The 24,046-nt window shown below is 36.2% G+C and overlaps 1 protein-coding gene across 1 annotated transcript in view; it reads right to left on the bottom strand.

Moving 5' to 3' along the window:
- Window positions 1-24,046, bottom strand: part of Prrg1 (proline rich and Gla domain 1) — a 104,457-nt gene that overhangs the window by 46,653 nt on the left and 33,758 nt on the right. Inside the window, exon 2 of the mRNA XM_047536835.1 lies at window positions 11,168-11,220. Within this exon, the coding sequence (XP_047392791.1) occupies window positions 11,168-11,177 (10 nt within the window). The 5' untranslated portion in view covers window positions 11,178-11,220. The remainder of the gene's footprint in view (window positions 1-11,167; window positions 11,221-24,046) is intronic.

The raw sequence follows: 24,046 nt of genomic DNA, 5'->3' as shown, positions 1-24,046 counted from the left end.
AAGACAGAAGGCCCTTTGAGGGATATTTAGAGAAGAATCTAATTCCTCTCATGCTGACAGTCCGAAAGCAGTAGACATCAATGATTATATTTATCGTGGTGAATCTGAGTCACCAATAAAGGACCATATGATGTTCAGGATAATGTTTACAGAGGCACTAAATTATATGATCTAATTTAGAACTATTTCTATAAAAATAGTACTTTAAAATGTTATTTAAAAATTTTTTTGCAGTGCTAGGGCTCAAACCTAGAGCCCTGTGCATGCTAGGTAAGCCCTCTACCACTGAGCTACACCCTCAGCCCAAAAGTTCTTTTTAACACATTAAAAAAGGGAGGCAATCTGCAAAATATACTTATTCAAATGGAAAATTTGGTCCCAGACAATATTGTGTGAATGTTGGTGTAATCAGGAAACTGATTTTCTTTTCTAAATAAATCTCTAATATCTTGTTTAGTTGTGCATTTCTCATACAAGACTGCAGAACATGCAAAGCTATCTGCTTATTCAAGCTTTCTGTTTGTCACACGAAAGATGCCCTTTGTTGATATATTGTTAAAGTCTAAAAGAGCCAATATCCATTCACCACTTTCACCAACCCCTGTGTTGAGGCAAGTGAAACTATAGGATAAAAGAGTGGTATGGTCAGAGGCCCTGAATTTGTAGTCAGGAAATGTGATTCCTGTTTCATCTCTGATACTAAACTGGATGCATGATTCTAATATTTGATGCTTAATTTACCTGTGCCTATTTCCTAGTTTGTGAAGCAAGATGTGATTTCTTAAGTACTTTCAGTTTTCATAACAAAGGGTTCCATCATTGGAAAGAATTTTCAAAGTGGGAATAGTGTATCATATCCAAATTCTTTGGGGATATGAATATACTATTTTCCAGCCAAGCAATAACCATCCCCCAAACAAACATACTTAAACACATAGAAAATGGACACAGCACCCTCCCCATCCAATTCTGTGCTTGGATTTATTTTTAGAAATCTTATAAAGTGTCACATTCATGCTTCCTTATTTTCTTGCTTAAGAACCATTTTGATATTATTACTCAACAGTGCCTGCATATAATGCCTTCAAGTTTTTTTTTTTTCCTGCCTATAGACCAATTTAGCCAGGCACAGTGAAATACACTTGTAATCCCAGAGACTGGGGAGGCTAAGGCAGGAGTATAACAAGTTCGAGGCTGGCAGCAGCAACTTAGTGAGACCCTGTCTAAAAATAAAATTTAGAAAAAGAGCTGGGGATGTAGTTCAGTGGTAGAGTACCCCTGGGTTCAATCTCCAATATAGATTATATATAAAAATATATCTTATCCCTTTATCATAGGCTGATGGAAATAACTTTCTCTAGGAAAACTAAGTCTCACAATCTGAAGTGATATTTCACTTAGTAAAAAAATAAAACTATGTAAAATAAAACATACTTGAACTGCCTTCCTATCTTAGGATGATAGAAAATAGAATATTTTCCCAATTTTATTTCACCACTGTAATCTATTCATGGAAATTAAAGTTGACTTTTTCACGGCTGTTATGTTTATGATCTAGAATTTCTTCTATGGTGGTGCTCATGTGCCCAACCAGGTTGTCACTAACTTATAGTTTAGATAGAACGGCATACAGTATTGTATTTATAAGGAATTAGGGAGCTGAAGCCCATTCAAGAATTCATGTATTTAAAAAATAAAGTTTCAGGATTGAGCTCATGAGAGTAGAAAGTTGGACATGAGAGAAGAAACAATTGTTATTAATATCTTTAATTGCCGAAATATTCTTCCAAAGACAATATGGTGGTTGTGATCATGAACTAAGACTTTCAAAAAAATATCTTTCTGCTACTAGAGTCATACAATAAAATGCCAGATGATTACAGGTAGGTATCCTAGAATAAGTGTGGATAATATGCCAGGAATGGATTTCTAGAAGAGAGAAGACAAAAGAAGTAATGCATGTTTATAAAGTCAATATTCTTTAAAAACAAACAAACATGGTTCCCCTTGGAGAGCTACTAACTACCTCAACGTTTTTTTTTTGTTTGTTTTTTAGGGACCAGGGATAGAACCCAGAGGCGCTTAATCACTGAGCCACATCCCCAGCCCTTTTTATATTTCATTTTGAGACAGGGTCTTGCTAAGTTGCTTAGTACCTTGCTAAGTTGCTGAGGCTGGCTTTGAACTTGCAATCCTCCTGCCTCAGCCTCCCAAGTTGCTGGGTCTCAGTAGTTTTCTTAAAAGCCAAATTTTAGATTATACATTCATATGTATTCATATTGCCTAATAATTTTATGCTTTGAAAAGAAAATAAGATATAGAGAAATGACCTAATAGGCTATCCTATAAAGGGAGGTAAAAGACAAAATTTTCTTTGAAGGGGTTTTACAATTTCTAACTACTTATAAAAAAAAAATTCCACATGAAATGGCAGATGGTAGCATTACTAAGAATTACATCAAATTACTAGCAATTATACCAATTGATATAAAGGCATGGTATTCTAATGTGATGTCTCTGAACTAGAGCCAATGCCTTACCCACATGAAGTCAAACCAATATGGAATTAATAAATGATCTAATTTGATATAATTAAATATAAAATTAGGTGGACCATCAAAACAGGAGTATTCCAAAGATAACTATCTCTCCTATGACTAGTGCCTCAGTTTTATCAGGAAGGACATTAGCTGTGTTCATGTTTACAGTTGTTACAACCACAAAATTTCCTTTTGAGTTTATGGATCCTATTTATACCAATTACACTTCTGTCCTATATGAAAAGACATGGAAAAACTATAAATAATAATCAACATTTAATGGGGGAAAGAGAAGGTAGATAAAACTCATTATGTATGAAATATAGTTTTAAACTTAATATAACTTTTTGTTATAGTGATTGCTTTATAACCCATCAACAGACAGTACAGTGTGTATTCTATGTGACAGCTGTGATCTAGACTCTAGGAATGAATAACTGTCTGAGCAGGACACACAATGTAACAAAAAGTCACATTCCAAATGTGGCTATCATAAAAACATTCAGCTCTCTTTCACTCCAGCCCACAACAAAGCATAATAGATTTAAGAAATGGAGTTTCACAGATGAATTGTGCTTTTGTTAATTAGTGCACAGATTTCAGAAATGACTTTTCAATGGTTAAATCAATGTTGTTTACATGTGAATTTGCTCTTGGAATGACAGCAGCAAAGTTTGGTCTGATTACAGTGTACAAATCTAAAACCTGGTATTCTGTGCCCTTAGGAATTGTGACCAAGACTTGAGTCAATCCTAAAAGGCCCTGTGTTCAGTTTGAAGGAGTCTTGGTTTCTTTCCTCTAACTACATATGTTAACTGAATACCATTGCTAGCATACTGTTACATATGCCTCAGATGAACTTTTCATTTAAGGTATTGTGGTAGGACCTAAAAGGGGAAAGAAGTGGGAGCTCATGGAATTTACAGAATATGTCAGATGACATTTCTTACTGATAAATGTCTGTGTATACAGCAAAATCTGGCCTAAGACTTGGTTGTAGGTAGGGAAAGCCAGGCCTCACATACTTTTAACCAATTCCAACACTTACCAAAAGGAACCCAATAACTTTAAAAGCCAAATTGATTTGGATTTTTTCAATACTTTCTTTACTGATTCTTCATGTATATCAATGCCAAAAGATGTGTTAGGCTGATGCACAGAACTCTTTAATCTTATTTGATTCCAAACCAGACCTTTAACCACCTACAAGGTTCACACATTTTTATGAGCTGGATGCTTAAGAAGCCTTTGAAGTCAAGGGCTCCCTATGTACATTGCATTTTTATCAGTTGAGGTATATGGAATTATAATTTTTTGAAGGCCAAAATCATGACTTTCTGCCATTTTATGTGGCTCAAACTAATGTAATGATGTGTAAGACCACCCTGGAAACATTGGAAGAACTATATGCTTTACAACCACAATGCAGGGAAGCAACTGATTTGTCATGAGACAGAGAGGCACATAATATTAGCTATTTTTTAATTCCCCATGTCATTTTTCTTCCCCTTTACACACTACTGCAGCTTCAAAAAATGGATTCTAATGAGAGTTCATGTATCGCAGGATCTCAGATCTCAAAGGAATCTTTGAGATTCAATTAATCCAGGGGTTTTCTAGTTTATTAGTCATGGAATTCTCTGCAAATCAAACCTACAAGAAATAAAACATAAAATATGAAACAGTAGAGTTATTCTGTCTGAAGGGGAAGTTCTATATACCAAAGACACTTTACTTCCTTTTCCTCCTTTCCCTCAGGGGCCTGTTTAGATGATCAGGTGTTTCACCGAGTACACTGGACACTACAGACTCATCTCGATTCCTCCATTTTACTGACTGGACAACTGAAATGTACAGACTAAGTAACTTACCCCAAAATAAGAATATTTGATTATAGGACTAGGACTACACCCTAGTCTCCCAAACCCTGTATACTGCTCTTCTTTTGACTCAACTTACTTCTATGTAACACACTATACCAAGAGAATGAAAAGAGAAACCATAGAATGGGTAAGAGTATTTGCAAAAGACACATCTGATTCTTATTCAGAATGTACAATGAACTCTTAAAACTCAAGAGTAAAACAAAGAACAGAATCAATGTGCCAAAGATCTTAACAAACACCTCACCAGAGAGGATATATACATGGCAAAGATATGAAAAGATGCTTCACAGCATGTCATCAGGAAATTTCAAGTCAAAAAATGAGATACCATTACATCTCTGTTAAAATGGCCCACATCTAGAGCACTGACAATATAAAATGCTGTCAAGGATATGGAACAAGAGAAATTCTCATTCATTGATGGTGGGAATGCAGAATGGTACAGCCACTTTGGAAGATAGTTTGGCAGATTTTTACAAAATTAAAAATACTCTTACCATATGATCTAGCAGTTATGCTCCTTACTATTTATCCAGAGTTAAAAATTTATGTCCACACAAATACCTGCACGTGGATGATTATAGCAGATTTATTCAGAGTTGCTAAGACTGAACAAGATGTCCTTCAATAGGTGAATGGATAAATTGTAATACATCCAGACAATAGAATATTATTCAGAGCACAAAAGAAATGAGCTATCAAGTCATGAAAAGACACAGAGGAACTTTTAGCGCATATTACTCAGTGAAAGAAGCTAATCTGAAAAAGTTACATGCTGTATTATCCCAACTACATAACATTCTGTAAAAGACAAAACTATGGGGACAATAAAATGCTAAGTAATTGCCAGGGCTTGGTGGGGGAGGAGGGCTGAAAGGGATGAATGAGCATAGCATAGAGAATTTTTAGGGCAGTGAAATGAACCTGTATGATAACTATAAGAGTAGATACATATCATTATATATTGTCTAAACCCATAGAATGTACAACACCAAAAATGGACTCTAATATAAACAATGGCTACTGAGCGATAATGATGTGTCAATTTGTTACAGGTTCACGGACTTTAACAAATGTACCACTAGTGGGATAGACTGATAATGAGGGAGGCTGTGATAATGAGGGCACAGACTATATGGGAAATCTCAGTACTTTCTGCTTAATTTTGCTACAAACTTAAAAGTTTCTTCTAAAAAAATAGAATATACATAATAGGTAAAGTTTGGCTTATCTCTTAAGATTCCCTTCCATTTATTTAATATCAGTGGTTCTCAACCTTGGGCAATTTTTTTCCCCAGGAGATATTTGGCAATGTCTAGATACATTTTCAGTTGTCACAACTTTAAGGACAGGGGTGCTACTGGCATCCAGTGGAGAGAGGCCAAGGATGCTGTTAAACATCCTACAATGCACAGGACAATCCCCACAACAAAGAATTATCTAGTCCCAAATAATTTTAGTCACTGTTTCATGTGTATCCAAAATAACTAAAAACCAACACTCAAACAAAAACTTGTACATTAATATTCATAGCAACACTATTTGCAATAGGTGGAAAATAAACAAATTTTCATCAACTGATGAATGGATAAATGAAATGTGGTATAATCATACAATGAGATACTATTCAGTCATAAAAAGGAATGTGGTATAAATACTAACACAACATGAATAAACCTCAAAAACAGTATGCTAAGTGGGAAAAAAACTAGATGCATGTACACATGTGCACAGTGTGTAGCACAGTGTGTTATTCTGTTTATGTGAAATATCCAGGATAGGCAAATAAATAAATAGAAAACAGATTAGACTCAGTTGCCAGGATCTGGAAGCAGGGAAACAAAAGGCAACTTCACTTAATCCTTTGCAAGTGATGGAAATGTTTTGGAACTATTTTGTTGTACAACATCATAAATGTACCTGCCACTGAATGTTATACTTTAGAATAGTCAAGCCTATGTTAGGTGAATTTTTCCTCAAATTTCAAAAAATCTCAATAATACTGAGGTTGAGAAACCAGTCAAGACTTAGGTATATATAGTGTTATACTTAAATAAGTAAAAGGTAGAAAGAATTCCATCAAAGATATCTCATTATAAAGAATTTTTAAAAGTAGACTGACCCTTCAATAACCATTTTCTGTGGTAGGAAAGACTTGCCAGGAAAAAATAATGGCAGCTGTCAGCCCCAAACAGATTTGTATTATAAAATTATGAAGAGTTTACGATAAATTGGTGACATCATCTAAACTACAGAGACATGAAAATGTCACCATAATAAAGACTCTCAGATCTAATATAGGCCAGAAAATTAAATAATTAATTGACTTTAAATGTATGCCTTCACTTGAACTATAAACCAGGGAGCTGCCAAATGAGATTAGGTACTACATTATGAGCTTGTCACTTTACACGGCTTGTCAGTTTGAAGATTCATTCCCTGTTTGAAAATATGGAGCTGTATGCTCAGAGTTAAAGTTTAGAATTGGCCTCAACTGAGCAGAAGTTCAGCAGTGAATCAAAGAACTCAGATTTACTATGGTGGCTGTAAACCATCTTTCCTCACAGTAAGTCTTAAGTTGGGGACATGGTTGGCTTCCTTGGGCGAAAGGAGTCAAGCATACCCACGGATTCCAAAGAATCATGCTCGTCTGTTTTAATAAGAAACAAAGACAATAATTGGCAGTACTTCCCATCAACAGCATAACTATACAGTTATACCAGAACATCAAGGGCATGTTACTATTAAGTATAGAAAATAAAAATGGAAACTGACTTTTCAGATTTAGGTTTTATAGACCTAAGATTTTCTTCTAAACTTTGAACTCTCTTAATGACTTGACCATTTTACGTTTTCTCCAAAGACTAAATATTGTAAGAGGAGAAACAGAAAAAAATGCTGATATTTTCATATTTTTATTCTGATTATCCTCTACAAACAAGTCTTGTCTGCTTGCAGTTATTAAGCTACTCCAGATATATTATTTTCTATATAACAAAGTAAATTATTTCATGGCTATTATTCCTATTTTGTAAAGGATGGGTAGGAGCACCTGTGGCTGCTGTTATTGAGACAGCATGATGAACTTTTTCCAGAAATTCGGTTCTTAAGATGAAAATGGTGAAATTAGCTATCAGTAATTAATACATACCACAAATCACTGCTATAGACCTTAGAAGATGCAGTGTATGTTCTGAGATGGAAAAATGAATATGAAAAGGCAGATACATTTTTTTAAAATCAGATTCTACTTAAACAGTCTAATAAAAGCAATAATCCCAGACTTTATTTATTTATTTTTTGGGTAAGAAAACACCCAAAACTTGCATTCTGGGTCAAGACAATATTTACTGGGAGTAATGAGACTTTTACTATTTTGTCATGAATATACTATTTGCTCAGGAAAGGAATAGAAGAGTAGAATAAAGTTTAAAGTAAGTTCTACCTGAAGAGGACTAAAGATAAATATTCAAGTATTATGTACATAGTATTTTGTGAGCCAATGCATATGTGAAGTCCTCACAGTGCTTTCTTTGTGAAAATGTTGTCTCTATTATAACTTGATTTGTAATTTTATTTATATGTAATTCTGTTTTTTTTTTTTTTTTTTTTTGTGGTGCTGGGGATTGAACCCAGGGCCTTGTGTATACGAGGCAAGCACCCTACCAACTGAGCTATATCCCCAGCCCCATGTCATTCTTTTTTGAACCAGCATCTCACCTTGTCTCAAACTATTCTGGTGTTCCATGATGTAATACAGTCTTTGTGTCTAGAAAAGGCACAGATAGGAAAAATTCATCATTCAAAAGGGGTGACTTTCATACAGGCCAGTAAGGACCCCTTACTTTAAGCACTTTCCTTTGTGGGTTGTGCAGAGGAATACTTCTGAATTAAATTGTCTTGATATCTGCTATGATCATTGCCAATCAGTGCTACTGCTTTTTGAATAACTGCAAATAAAGACTATTGCTGCTCCGAAAATTTTTGTATTTGAGGCACCCCACTATCCAAGACTTTTGTGTTTTAGCTATTGCCATAAATGCAGATGGACACTGAGCTATTTCCTTTTGCCTATCTGTCCTGTCCCCCCTGATACCTGAACATCATTGTAGATCTTAGAAAATAATTTCTTCCATACTTGACAGCAGCAGAGGGCTCCCAGGTTTTTAATCAACTTTACACATTAGGGTATTCAGCATTAGGGTATTCAGAACATGGTTTATTTAGGGAAAAGACTATAACATAAGATGACCTGGTTTTGCATTTTAGCTATTTACAGGCTGCAGACTATAAGATCTTCTCTAATTAACCTCAGTTTTATAATATGTAAATGGAGATTATTATCCTCATTTTATATCATAGGATTATCTCATAACTCTAGTAGGATAATGTAGAGGAAATATTTGTGAGTTATGAAATGTTCTACAGATACTTGTTCATATCAAAATAATTATAGATTAGAGTCCCATAGAGTCCCAAATACTAAGCTATGGCTAATACCTCATATATAGTAAATAGGATTTCAATGCCACACACAGTAGACACTGGTGGCCTAATAAGAAATTAAAACCACGATTCTGTTCTTATCCCTTCCCCTTTTTAAAACTTAAGACTCTGTTTATAATCTTTCTTGTCACATAATAAATGAATTCTTCTAACATGTTTGTAAATTATTTTTACCCTTATTAAATATTACTAAAATAAATTCACCTCGATCTTAATTTCTCACCTACACTGTACAGTTGTCCTGCTGTGTTCTTTGTTTTCATGGATCCTTAATTCATTTAATGAGGCTGGTGCCATATCTCTGTGATATTTCCCTTGGTGTCCTTTTGTATGACACACTGAGTTATGTTTGTGAAAATCTTTGCCAAATCCAGTAAAAACTTCATTGTATAGCAGCAGAAAAATGAGCATGCACTAGCATCTTTTATACCCCCTACTAACAGTGTCAGCGATTAACAAATGTAATCAGGCAAACTAAGCAAAGTTGGGAGAATAAAGGATAGCATCTCTTTGACACTCAGGATATTAAGAATGCTTTTAAAGTGGTCAACACAAGGAGTCAAAATGCTGCTATCACAGGTTTCAGTGTTTGTAAAAGCAGCATTATGTGAAGCACTTCTCTTATCTCATCTCCAGGTTGGAAATAGGTCCATTTTTGCAGATTACATTACCATGCCCTGTTCTTTATCAGGAACTCTATTAATTGCCTGCCTATTCAAACAAATATTTGCTGAGCTATCTTTTAAGGTAAAGACCTAATGATCCCTTTGCTAGCAACTGATGTTCGGTCTGAAGAGAAAAGAGAAAACAAGAAAGAATGGGTTGCTAGTCTCCATGCAGCTCTCTTCGCCATATGGTTATGATGATATGGAATAATCAGAATATTCTCCAAATCTACCTGAAGCTTTTGGAATTGGGTGAGAACTAAGCCACAATGAAATACTCTGGAAGTTTCCATTGACAGCCAACTTTGGGGCAGCACAGGGTCTGGATTAGTTCTAGAAATTTGCCTAGGTTATTTCAATTTTTTATTTATAGTTAATATATCTAAACCTTCAAAAATTGGCATCTTTTGTGAAGGTTTGGAAAGGACCAGAATCCCTAAGACAAATCAACTTCCAAGAGAAGCTCTAGAGAAAACAGGAGCAAAAGCTGATTCGGCAAGGTTTAGGAAGGTTTTTTTCCATGACTGATCCATCATTTGGGGTCTGCCTACCAAGACACATACAGAGATGAAGCAAATGAAGTGCAGCGTAAGGAGCTCTCAGTTACCTACATAACCCCTGCCCCAGCCTGCCATCTACAGAAGTATCTGATCAAATAACTTCATTTTGACTGCAAAAAGAACAATAAAGACATACTTATTCAATAAGGACAGCAATGAGCCAATACCACTTCTTTATTCCATTATACTTTAGAGTTCTCAAAATACATGTATTATCACATTATGCCAACCACAACTTCCTGAGGCTAGAAGTACAGAATGCATTAATCCCACTTCAGAGATGAACAATTTTAGGGAGGCTGTGAGATCTAATCAAGGTAGTAGATGTAGAACTCAAATTCAGGCCTTCTGACTCTGCATCCAATACTTTTCTCACTATACTACATCATACAAAGTATTCTTCTGGGGTCTTTTATAGCACTCTGGTTTTATCATCTTCATAGATTAGAATGATTTATGAAGTCACTGTGGTAGCTGATTAATATTTTCAATGAAATAATCTTAGATTTGTCTTTTGCCTACTTCCTGTAGCCTTATGAGAAAGCAAAAACAAGCCCAAAGAATTCATCTAACATTTCTTAATGCTGGGCCTTAACATTTTAAGTGAAACCAAACTGTTTAAAAATCAACCTCACAGATGAATCATTTTACTACCATCGTTGGTTGCATAAGAGAAACTTTTTTAGTTGTTTATATTACTATTAGCAAAGCTTAGAAAACATTGAAAGCATATGGGTAGCCTTGCTTTGAAGTGGAAAAAAACTGAGTTTAAGTTGTCTTTCCCTTTACTAGTAGATCTCCACAAAAAAGCAGAATAAAAGACCAGTGGGCAACACATGATATATTCGTCTTTCTCTGCACAGCTCTGCTTTGGACAAAAACTTTCTAACACTAATAGGAAATACAATTTAGGTACACACAAACACTTTGAGTTGCAAATGAAATTTTCTGGTTACAGTGGATTAGTATAGAGTGATTTTTAAATTACTTTAAAGGAATGAGAAACTTACCCCTCCCCATATTTTTTCGTAGCCTCAGGCAAGTCCTGGATGATGATGATTCCCTGCACAAAACAGAGCACATGCACAGTGAGATTCACAGAGGCTGAGTCATTACATCAGATAAGCTCCATTACAGCTGATGTGGTCAATGTGAGCATTTCATTTCAGTGCATTCCAATCTTGCTCCCTTAGAAAAATGTTTTCTCTATCATAGATATCTAACCTCAGAGGACAAAACACAGTATTGTGGAAAGCATGGGCTCTGTACCAACTTACTATGACCTCTTTTATCTGGTATTAGTTTATGTCCTTGCCAAATAAAAATCATCAAACTGGTCACACGCTTATCTCTTAGGAAGGCAGTAATATCAACAAAAACTGGTGGACAAAAATGCCAAAAGGCCCAGTGTTAATAACCAGTCTAGCATGTTATTAGCTTGCTTGTCCTTGGCTTCCCTTCAATATCATTCTATGACAAATCCAATACCCTTTACAGTTGAACATTTTCCTGAATGGTATCAAACAGCAGCACCCCTAATCAAATTATCCCTGAGGCAAAGCAGCCCACAGAATTATTCCCAATAAACAGTATGAATCAATGACCCTGAACTACTGACAACAGAAACTTTGGAGAACCACCCCCCCCACACACTGCGCATGCACACACACTACACACGTGCACACATGCAGACATTGCAGTTGCAAAGGGGAAGGTATGCACAGGAGAGCAACAATTCTGTTTATAAAAAAATAAAAATATATACATACACAGAAACTAATTCATACCATAATGCTAATTTTCTTAATTTCAATCATAGAGCTACCATACATTTACTCAAGGTATTTGTTTGTTGTGCACCCAATATGGAACAATAGTTGCGCCTGAGAGGTAAAGCTGTAAGATAGAATCTATCAGTCCATTAAGAAATTTATGAGTTAAGCAGGGACAATCAAGGAATAATACCAGACTGCCATCTGGTAACTAGCCATGTGACACTGGATAAATCATTTTCTACTTCAAATTCTTTGCAAAATGAGGGTGCTGAATTACATGGGTGTTTCCCAAATTATATGCCGCAGGAAGTTATTCAGAAACAGGTCTCTGATCAAATAAATGTAGGTTACACAGGTTTCTTTATTACAAGATTTTTCAGAGCCTCTAAAATGAGCAATATGGGAAAAGTACAATCTCAATCTCTTTAGCTACACAGTGCTTTTTGTAAGCAATCAGCACTTCTCAGGAGTCCTATTTGGAGCTCATTTTGGAAAACTAGATAAGTCCTAAGTCTCTTGCAACTCTGAAATGCTATTATTTTCTAACAAGATACTAATTATATGGAGCAATATTAATAAAGTGCATCAAGAAAGAAGGAAGCTGAAAAAAGAAAAAGAAACAAAAGGAAGGGAGCTGGATTTCTCAGAGAATTTTAGAGCTGAAAGGAATTTTAGAGATCATCTAACAACTTAACAACTTCTTACTACTCCACCTTTTTTGAAAGCATCAGACAGTCCTCAAAAAAAATCTTCCATAGAGCCAGGCATGGTGGCATACACTTGTAATCCCAGCGACTTGGGAGACTGAGGCAGGAAGAGCTGAGGCAAGTTTGAGGTTAGCCTCAGCAATCTGACGAGGCCCTAAGCAACTTAAGAGAGATGCTGTCTCAAAATAAGAAATAAAAAGGACTGGGTATGTAGCTCAGTGTTAAAGCACCCTGGGTTCAATCCACAATACAAAAAAAAAAAAAAAAAAATATATATATATATATATATATATATATATATATATATATATATATATCGCCAATTTATAAAATGGGTTAGTGTAGAACTCTTCTAAAGGGCTGTAATCCTACCTGCTGGGACTTCTCCTTGAGGCAGCCTGGATATAGTCATCAGAAACCCAGCACTACAGGAGCCAGAGTTTGAAGTCCAGTGACTCCTGACCCTTCTGAGGAAGCTATTCTGGGAAGGCTTTAGAAAAGAGCTGGAATTTTTACATATTGTCACAGAAAGGTTCTTACCCTTCTCAAATATGATCTCAATTTTAACTATAAAGCTCTCCCAAGCTGATAAATAAAATAATCATTATATAAACAGAATTATAGAACATTTCTTATTCCAGAAATAAGAAAGTCAACATACTAAAGTGTAATCCGTGTACAAGTGAGAAGCCATGAAATAATTGTGCAGGGGAGTGACCTAGCTAAACTTAGATTTTAGGAAGATATCTCTGGAAACACAAGGGAAAGGAGATTTTAGGGGTGAGGGCGGTTTGACCGGGGACAATAATATCAGATAATGATAGATAAATTTGGCAGGACTTCTTATAATATTTTATTTCTTGTTTATTCTTTAATATTTAATAAAGTCTTTTTTAAAAGAATCAAGCTTATTTCAACAGTGTTAGTGGAAACCACAAAGGAAAGGGTTATCAGACACAGTCCAAGATTTTCAAAAGGGAATTGCCTCTCTCCAGAGGTCAACATGGCGGACCCAAGAGTCATCATGAGAGCCAGTCATCTTCTAGAGGAAGAATTAAAACCAAGGAGGCAAAAGTGAATCCCACCTATCAGCCATCTCACCTAGCCTTCTAGATTGGACTTTTGTTTTAAAGAAAATGATTTCCTTACAGAGAAACAGGGTTCACAGCCTACTGCCCATATCACCCCAAAGCCCAATCTCTCCCAACCCCAGGTTATCTCCCTGCTACTTCTTCTATTGCCAACGTTTAGGTTTTCTTTCTACTCCAATCTCCTGCTGCTCTAATCCCTTCTTTCAGTGGGTGAGAGAGTGTGTATGTGTGTGTATATGTGTGTGTGTGTGTGTGTGGGTGTGGGTCTGTGTGTATCTGTGTTGTATGTGTGGCACTTTAGTTTTTTTATTTTTCTAAGCAGGAATATTAATTAGTCAATCTTGATTCCCCATCAGGTCACCACCCCAAACTAAACATTACTTCTATAGTAATGGCGATATACTTAATAACAACAAAGCAGCTTTTGGCCAGACATTTTCCATGGATTTACTCAGCCTAGCACTAAACATCCTCTATAACCAGATTCTGTTTTCCTTAATAGTGATACTATACTTCCCCTCCCATGAAAACAGCTTCTACTCATCCATTAAACATGCTTTGAACTGTTCCAACTCCATGTCTCTGGTCATTTCTTCTGCATTATCTGCTCCTACAAAAATTCTACTCATCTTTCAACATCAGTAGTGAAATTTTCCTTCATTATCTGAGCAGGAAGTAATCTCCTTTTCCTTTGAACTTTCATATAATATGGAATTTAGGTCCTACAGCATACAGATGTGCATGCATTATAGGATGTATCAGACTGTCTAATTTTGGGAAAGTAAGCAAATTTTCTTCTATACCTTTATCTAGTCTGTATCTCACCTGGTACTGGAATAGCTCAGTGAGGAACCTAGTGGCCTATACAAATAGACTTAGGGGAAGCTCACCTGCCAGGAGTGTTCAAAACACATCAAGTTTGCCTGTTCTGCTTCATACAGATCAGTGCTTCAGACTCCAGTTATCCATATACCGCCTTAATCAAATTTATGATGTTTGCCAAATGCATTTATTATCTACACTTAATGTTATTTCAATTGTTACTTTTTTAAATTCAGTATCCACTTTATCCTTGTCCAATAAAGAAGTATGCAAAGTCATGGGTTTGCATGTTATATATTTTTAAATGCACACAATGCTGAAATGTGATGTTTAATAGAGTACTTAGGTAGAGTAAGCTAATATCCATGTTATTATAGGAGCTCAGTGTCACCAAAACTACCAAGGAACAACAAACAGAGCAATGCATCTCAAAATACAGGCTAAGTACTGCAATGTGGACACTGTTTTAGATGAGGACCTAGGCCCACTTTATATCAATGCCCTAGAACCTGCTATCAATTCAGTTCAGCAAATATCAAACACCATTTTATAACACTCAGCAGTTTGAACACTGAATAATTAGTATGTAATACTATGCCAGGCAGAGTGTAAGTATTATTTATTTATGTATTATTTATTCGGTGAGCTAAAATTTCCTTAATTTGGGATACTAACAATAGAGCTTATATCATATTTTCTCTCATTTTTTGAACTTTATTTTTTAGAATTATGTAGTTTTTTTTCAGTCTCTTTGAAAAATTTTTGGTGCATAATAATTACACAGAATAGTGGGGTTTTATTGTGGCTATAGTTTTTAAATTGTATATATTTAAGGTATACAACATGATGCGGTTTTTGGGGGGGTGGGCACTGGGGATTAAATCCATGGGTGCTTTACCACTGAGCTAGCTACATCCCCAGTTCTTTTTATTTTTTGAAACAGGGTTTCCTTAAATTGCTGAGTCTAGTCTCAAACCTGTGATCCTCCTGCCCTATCCTCCCAAGTTGCTAGGATTACAGGTTTGCACCACCACACCTGGCTACAATGTTTTGATATACCCATCTATTTTTGTGCATGGTGCTGGATATTGAACTCAAGGCTCATATGTGCTAAACAAGTGTTCTGCCATTGAACCATATCCCTAGCCCTTTTTACTTCTTTAAAAAATTTGTAGACGGGGGTCTCACTAAGTTGCCAATGCTGGCACTGAACTTGCGATACTTCTGCCTCGGTCTCCCTAGTAGCTGGGATTACTGGTGTGTGCTACCATGCCCAGCCTGATAGCCACATACATAGTGAAGTGTTGACTACAGTTAAGCATGGCTTTTTAAATAATGACTGGTTTTCTATATCCTGATGAAGAATCCCAACAAGTCAGTCAGAGCATGGCTTTGCTACCACTTGTAAATGGGTTTAAGGCCTGGCTTGCAAGTTTCTATCTATGTAACCTTGGGCAAGTTATTTAACCTGTTTAAGTCCTGGTTTCTTCAAATATAATGGGGTTATTAATGGTAGGTCTAATCTCAGGCTTTGAGGGAGGGTTAAATGAAAATACCTATAACAATTCTTGGTATCAGTAAGTAGAAACTGTGAAGATGGTAACAAAGGTTTGGCAACCCCCCAAAAAATATCTTTATTCAATCTTGTTCTTATGGTTTATTTTTTAGTTGGTCAATCTGGTTCAATACATTAAGTAGAACTATTACTACTTAAGACAGAGCATATTGTCAAATAGATTTTATGAGCTGAAATTTAAAAATTGAAATTTGATTTTTAAGTTTCAGTTTTAGCTGCACAAACTATGTTTGGGGTATGCACCCCAGTTCTTGAATAGCTTCTTTTGCCCTTTTTGCTATCCATTACATGCATTCACCAGCACCACCCCCGCCACGCACCTTTTCCCAGCTTTCCTGTGTCACTCACAGTCTAAAAACTTCTATTCCTGGTAATTATTCTTCTTTCAGGAATTCCCTCAGATTCAATTAAAGCTACGTCATTTATTAGTTTCAAAACACTGCAGGCTACATTTTTATTTGGAGAGAAGCACTTCCATGTTGGCTTTACTTTTCACTCACATGGCCCTCTGGGGGCTGGGTCAGAGAGTCACTTCACTGTCCTCCACTGTGCTCGGATGCACCATCTCTGGCTATACTACTTAAGGCTTTTCCAGGTCTAGTCTCTGGCCTTACCCCAAATCCTTTCTAATTTTTCAGGGCAACTGGGCCTAAGGGCTCTGTGACATAATCTAGAGATGAGATATTCCCTGGAGTCCATTCCCTCCTTGTGCCATCTCTTAAAGACATAGCTCTCTTCAGTGGCCTAAGGTCTCTTCTTTAAGTGAAAGGTTAATTCTATGAGGCATCTGGGAGCTTCACCTCTGTAGCTTTTTGGATTCCACATCTTTCAGATAATAAAGATTTAGTAAGGCATTTCATTTGTACTATCTTAGTGCTCACAACAATCCAAAGAGGTAGGTACAACAAAACCTATTGAAAAATGATAAAATTCAACTTCAGAAAAATCAAAGTCCTCATGCTTCTATAGCTAGTGAGTAGAAGCATCCCAGGATTTAATTTTTTATTTTTTTTATTTTTTTTGGTACTGGGGATTGAACCCAGGGGCACTTAAGCCCCAATCCTTTTTTATATTTTATTTAGAGACAGGGTTTTGCTGAGTTGCTTAGGGACTTGCTAAATTGCTGAGGCTGGTTTTCAACTCACAATCCTCCTGCCTCAACCTCCTGAGTGCCTGGGATTATAGGCCTGTACCACTGTACCCAGTCCACATTTCTTTTTAACATCCCAACATACCTATCAAAAGGGCAAACATTAAAACTCCATGATTTGTCATAAACACACTTGTGTAACTGGGCATTAAGATTCAGAATACTGGGGACATAGCTCAGTTGGTAGAGTTCTTGCCTTGTATGCAGAAGGCCATGGGTTCAATCCCCAGCACCACTCATGTACAAAATAAGATCCAGAATATATCCCAGGATCTTAACCTAGGGTTTCTGATACCAAGTCCATGATCTTTCAATCACATGTGTAGGCATTCAACAAATATTTCCTTAATACTTATGATGTTGCAATAATTCTGCTGAACACTGGGGAGTTAATGGTGAATAAGACAGATGTGATTCCTGCTCTAATTGAATTTAGCCTCTAGGGAGAAGTTATATAACTTTTTAAAGTGCAAATAAAGGAATTTAAGTTATTCAGAGGAATTTAAAGAAGTTCTGTATGACTTCAGCATGGCCAGCAAGAGAGAAGGTTAGACAAATGGTCAAATCATACAAAGGCTTTACTGGCTGGTAAACGTCTTGGATTTCTTGTCTAAATGTAATAGAAAACCACTAAGCAATAGCCCTGTGTTCACAAAACGACCAATTCCCTATGAGTTCACTTAATTCTTTAATGACTCTAACTTTTTTGCTACTTCTTATATGCTGTACATGTCACCAAGCCCATTATCTTCAAAGTATAAAAACAGTAACTTATATAAAAGCCTAATATATAGATATGATATGCAAATAGTATATATAATTGTTTATAAAATCAATAAATTATAACATTAAAATATGGAATTTTTTCAAAATTAGTATGTAATATACAAATATTTGCACATATGCTTCCTCACTAGGCAGCAGAACGAAAATGCTACCAGAAATGCTACATTTCAGGTTACCTCCTAGAATCTGGCACAAAGTTGGGCACATTATGCAAATTCATAAAGAATACTTTGTTTCCATCTGTTTTCCAGACATCCTCAGATTCAGGTATAGTAATATACAGCAAAGTCAGGATAGTTATCTTTTATATTCAACAGATATATATTGTGTGTCTATTCAAATGTACATTGTGTACCTGCTGCATGCCAAGGTACCAGGGATATAGCAAGAAACAAAACAGACAAAAATTCCCCATCTCATGAAAGTTACAATCTGGTGGTGGGGGGGGATGTTATTATTTCTATGCCTGTTTATTTTCTTTTTTTAAAAAAAAAATTTTTGTAGTACTGGGGATTGAATCCAAGGGTGCTGTATCATTAAGCTACATCCTCAGTCCTTTTTTTACCTTTTTATTTTGAGACAGGGTTTCACTAGGTTGCTGAGGCTGTCCCCTCAAACTTGCGATCCTCCTGCCTCAGCCTCCCAAGTCACTGGGATTATGGATGTGTGCCACCACACCCATCCTGCCTATTCATTCAAACATGTGTGCTAAACATGATAAACAGAGGTATATACCAAGGAGACAAGAAGGCAGGAAAGGAGAACAGGACTTATTTAAGTAATAATTATCTGTGTAAGACAAGCACTTCTGCTTTTTTGATACTTGTCTTTTATTAGTTTCCTTAAGATACCACAATTGGTATACACAGGGGTTAGCAGACTTTTTATGTAAAAGTCCAGAGAACAAAAATTTTAGGTTTTGAGGGTCTCTTTTGTGACTGCACAAATCTGCTATTATAGCATGAAAGTAGCCACAGAAAGGAATTAGTATGTGTCTGTTTTAATAAAACTTCATTTCAGGATGCTGAAATTTAAATTTTATGTAACTTTCATGTGTCATGAAAGAGCCTTAGTTTTTTTCAACCATTTAAAAATGTTAAAGACATTCTTGGTTCACGATTATACAAGAACAGGCAGCAAGCCATTATTTGCCAGTCCCTGGTGTACACCACAAAACGATTTACTGAATTTTTATGAACCAACAAGTCAAAAGAAATGTAAGGAACCTCACCATAAGTGTTATTGAAACACAAAGATCCAGCACCATAAATAACAAGTTAGAATTCTCTACAAACTCTCAAGTGTGACATTAATTTTATATGACAGTAGATCTTACATTTCAAGTCCATGATAAAATATTAAAGATAATGGTATAACCATCTAAATAAATCATGTTAAAACTGCAGAAGCACCTCACTGAAAACTACAATCTAGATGCCTGATAAATCACTTGGTGAAGTCAACTGTATTTCCTAACAGAAATAGTTTATTTTATCCACAGTAATGTTTCAGTTATCACTTCCATCTCAATAAAACACAAATGTATATATCCAGCCTTGACCTTTCCCCTGAATTCCACAATTTCAAATGCTTCAGAAAAGTCTACACTTACATTATCTTGCCACCACCCAGAATACCACAGATCTAAAATGAAATATTTTCTCCACTTCACATGTAAAGGAGCTTCTCCTCAAATTCCATAATTATATTAACAATACCTTCATTATTTCATTCAACCCTATCACTGAGGGATGACATTTCAAGATACTAATTAAAGTATTGTTTTCCCCAAGAGTTCACTTTCTCTCTTCTTTCTTTACTCCTCACTGACCACAGCCCCAACTAGTAGCTAAGCCATTCTATGTTCATTCCATCATATGAAAAACAAGTTTGGTCCAGAAAAAGAAAAAAAAATTTTTCTATTTTCTAAAGTACTTGGGGGAAATGAGAGGTTAGAAGAAGAGACAAAATGAAGAAAAGAGTGCAAGCAGGGGCTTGCCTTCTAATCCCACCTACCCACAATTCCCCTTCCAGGCTAGAAAGGTCACTCTGGGTTAAAAGGAAGAGACAAGTCAGTGGGGCCTAGGATGGAAGGGTAGACCTAAAGGGACCAAACAGATTCAAAAAGAAGGACCGTTTTTAGTAAGGGGCATTTCTTGAGTGCCCAGTAGCCCCAGGGAAGACAGTTCAACATCTACAGACCACATACCCAAGCATATGGCCAGAACCTTTTCTGGTAGTGAATACTGAGGGCCTCATTTAGACAGGAGCCATCCCCTGACTGATCACCTTTCTGCAAGAAGGATGCCTATCCATGCCTAAGGCCTTACCCAAGTCGCTTTTGAATATGCTCCATGTAGAAAACCATCCTTGCAACCTCCCTGGACCATCAGCCCTGAAGAACAACAGGGCCCTGACTACACTGGGGCAGTGATGGAAGTAGTGGATGGTTATAGTGATGAAGGCAAACTGTGTACTTGGAATCAGCAGGAGTGGCAGGTACTACTAACCAGCCTGATTTCTTATACCATACATGACTTTTATGTGTTTTGATTGTCACATAATCATAATATACGTTCTTGGATCTAATTCCTTTTACTTAACATCTTACTTGTAGAGAGTCATCTACGTTGTTGTACGTAGTTGTCAAGCATTTATTCTCACTGCTGGCTCTATTTATGCGTGCATAAATAAATAGATTAATTCTCCTGTGGATGGGCATTTGGGTTGTGCTATGGTCTGACTGTTGCTATTCCTACAAAAAAATCATATGATGGACCTGATATGCAAGTACATGTAAGTGGGGACTTTGGGAAGTGATTAAATTATAAGGACATTGCCCTCATGAATGGGATAAGTGTCCTTATAACAGAGACTTAAGGGAGATCTCCAGCCCCTACTACCATGTGAGGATAGAGGAAGAAGGTGCCCTCTCAGAAGCATAGAGTGAACCCTTACAGACACTGAGTCTACTGGTGTCTTGCTCTTAGACGTCCCAGCCTCCAGACTATGAATGATAAATTTTTATTATTCATAAGTTATCCAGTATATGGTATTTTGTGATAGCAGCCCAAACTGTCTGAGATATGCTGTTTTCAGTTTAGTATTAGTAGAATGAATCCCTATTACCCAGGTTTAAGGTAGTGGCAGTATACATAACTGGATCTAAGTGACCAACCAGTAGGACCTACTTACTCTCTTTGCTCTAATACCTGATCCCAATCTTTCCATTCTCACTACTACAAACCCTCATCATATTTCTTCAGGTTAATAGCATGTTTCCCAAGGATAGGAAATATCTTTTTTAAAGTATATTTTTATTTTTAATTGACAAATAGCAATTGCATATCTTTTGGGGATACAGTGTGACATTTCAATACTTGTATACAATGTGTAATGATCAGATCAGAATAACTGGTATATCCATCACCACAAAATTTCTGTGTGTTGGGAACATTCAAACTCCTCTCCATTAGCTATTTTGAAATATTCAATTAATTGCCACCACCATAGTTATCCGACCTGAGCATTAGAAGTTCTCATATCCATCTGCACCCCTATACCTATTAACCATCCTCTCTCCATCCCTCCACTCCTTATAACCTCCTCAGGCTTTGGTAAGCAGCATTCTATTCTTGCTTCTTTGGGATCAACGTTTTAGATTCCACATATAAGTGAAAGCAAGGAAATATCTTAATTTTTGAATCCTTCTTAGAACATGCATTTAACATGTGTTTGAGCAGTAGCTACTGTACATGTATAATCATTACTATCAAGCAATAGCTAACAACTTTTAATGTAGATATATAATTGGATTTTGACATCTTGGTTTATAAGGTCTTGGATTTTTTTAAGCATCCTATTTTAGGTATCTCTCAGCATTATTCTAATTCCCCAACCCTAAAGCAGCCTAGTTTTTAAATATACACCTTTCCTCATCTTTAGCAAGATGCTCAGAGGGAGGTGATACTGAAGTAAGAGTGAAAACGCAGAGGTAAATTCTGGTAGGCTATTTAAACAGAGAGCTCTATCAACTCATAGCTTTAGTATCATCAGAAAAAACTGAAAAGAGGCTTTAAACATCACAACATATGAGAAGAGCAGCAGATAATCACATAGTGCATTGTTACCAGATCACTATGTAGATTAATTCCTTTAATCTCTGCAATTTTATGACCTAAATATAGTACTATCATTATCCCCATTTTACAGATAAGGTACATGATACACAGTAGTTAAGCAATTTGCCCAAGGTCATACGGTTTGTAAAGTGACAGAGCTAAGACTCTAACCCAGGAAGTCTGGCTCAATAATAGGCAATAACATATTCTTGACTAAAGAAGTGGGGTCTACAATTTAACCTCAAAATTAGATTGAGCCGGGTGCGGGGTACACACCTATAATCCCAGCAGCTGGGGAGGCTGAGGCAGGAGGATTGCAAATCAATCCAGCCTCAGCAAAGGCAAAGTGCTAAGCAACTCAGTGAGATCCTGTTTCTAAATTAAATATGAAATAGGGCTGGGATGTGGCTCAGTGGTCGAGTGCCCCTGAGTTCAATCCCTGGTACTCCCCATCCCCCAAAAAATTAGATTGAGTTGCCTGTGAGCAAATATAAGCATGGATTTTAAAGATGCTTTATATGTGTAAATAAAGCTTTTCAGTCATTGAAGAGAATGAAAGAAGGGATTACAAAGAGACAGGAGGAAACTTTTGGGGGTGATAACTTGCTTACTATCTTGACTGTGATGACAGTTTCATGGGTGTATACATACATAAAAGTGTGTCCAATTTAAATATGTGCACATATGCTAATTATATGTCAATTACACCTCAATTGAGCTATATGTGAAAAGGATGGAACAGATCTATAGATGAGCCAATCACAAAAAATTTGAATAAAGAAAGTCCATAAGGTATTGAGTGAAGAAAAAACTATGAAACAGTATTCATAATATCATTTGTTATATATGTATAAACACACATAAAAACAAGTATACCTGGTCCCTGGCTTATAATGGTTCAATTTACTATTTTTCAACTTTGCCATGGGGTAAAAGTAATATGCATTCAATAGAAACCACACTTGGAATTTTCAATATGGACCTTCTCGCAGGCTAGATAACGGGTCTGATCCTCTCTGGCAATGCTGGGCAGCAGTAACAGCAGTGAGTCACACCTCCAGCCAGCCTAGAGATCATGAAGGAGACAACTGACCCTCTTGGGTAGACTGTGTTGTTAAGCTAGGATGTGTGGTAGGTCAGATGTAGTAAATGCATCTTCCACTAAGGATATTTTCAATTTATGATGGTTTTATTGGGATGTAAACCCAACTTAAGTCAAGGAACATCTGATATAAAATGTAATCTGTGGGGTTTTTAAAAAAAATGTTTTTTTTTTAAGCTTTTGGTAATACAAAGAGCTTACCCTGATGCTTGCCTAAGCAGGTACATGAGTTCATGAGTCAGCCATCCTGGAAGCAGATTCTACAGCCCCATTAAGCTTTCAGATAACAGCAGCCCCAGTGTACATCTTGATAGCAATCCTATACCAAGGATTACTGGCTCTCAAACTATGTGAGATAACATATTTGTTGTTTGAAGCTGCTAAATGTTGGAATGATTTGTTATATAGCAGTACATGTATAATACAGCACAAATCACTTTTGTGTAATATTTTTAAAATATAGACCACATATACAAAAGTTCAATAATCATAAATATATGGCTTTTTGAATTTTCACAGAATGAGCACACCCATATAACTAGCACTCAGATAAAGAAACTTGAACAAAACATTACTAGCACCCCAGAAAGCCCCTTCCTGTCTACAGTTCAGTTTCTACCTCAAAGCTCCTAGACTGATTTCTTATACCAGATTAGCTGTACATGCTTTTGAACTTATATAAATTGAATCATTGTGCATGCCCATTGAGATGAAGCTTCTTTTGCTCAACATCATGTCTGTAAGATCCATCTATATTAT

Source organism: Sciurus carolinensis, chromosome X (assembly GCF_902686445.1).
Source record: "Sciurus carolinensis chromosome X, mSciCar1.2, whole genome shotgun sequence".
NCBI lineage: Eukaryota > Metazoa > Chordata > Mammalia > Rodentia > Sciuridae > Sciurus > Sciurus carolinensis.
Note: the sequence above shows the minus strand (reverse complement) of the source record. Positions and strands in the feature narration are given on the sequence as shown.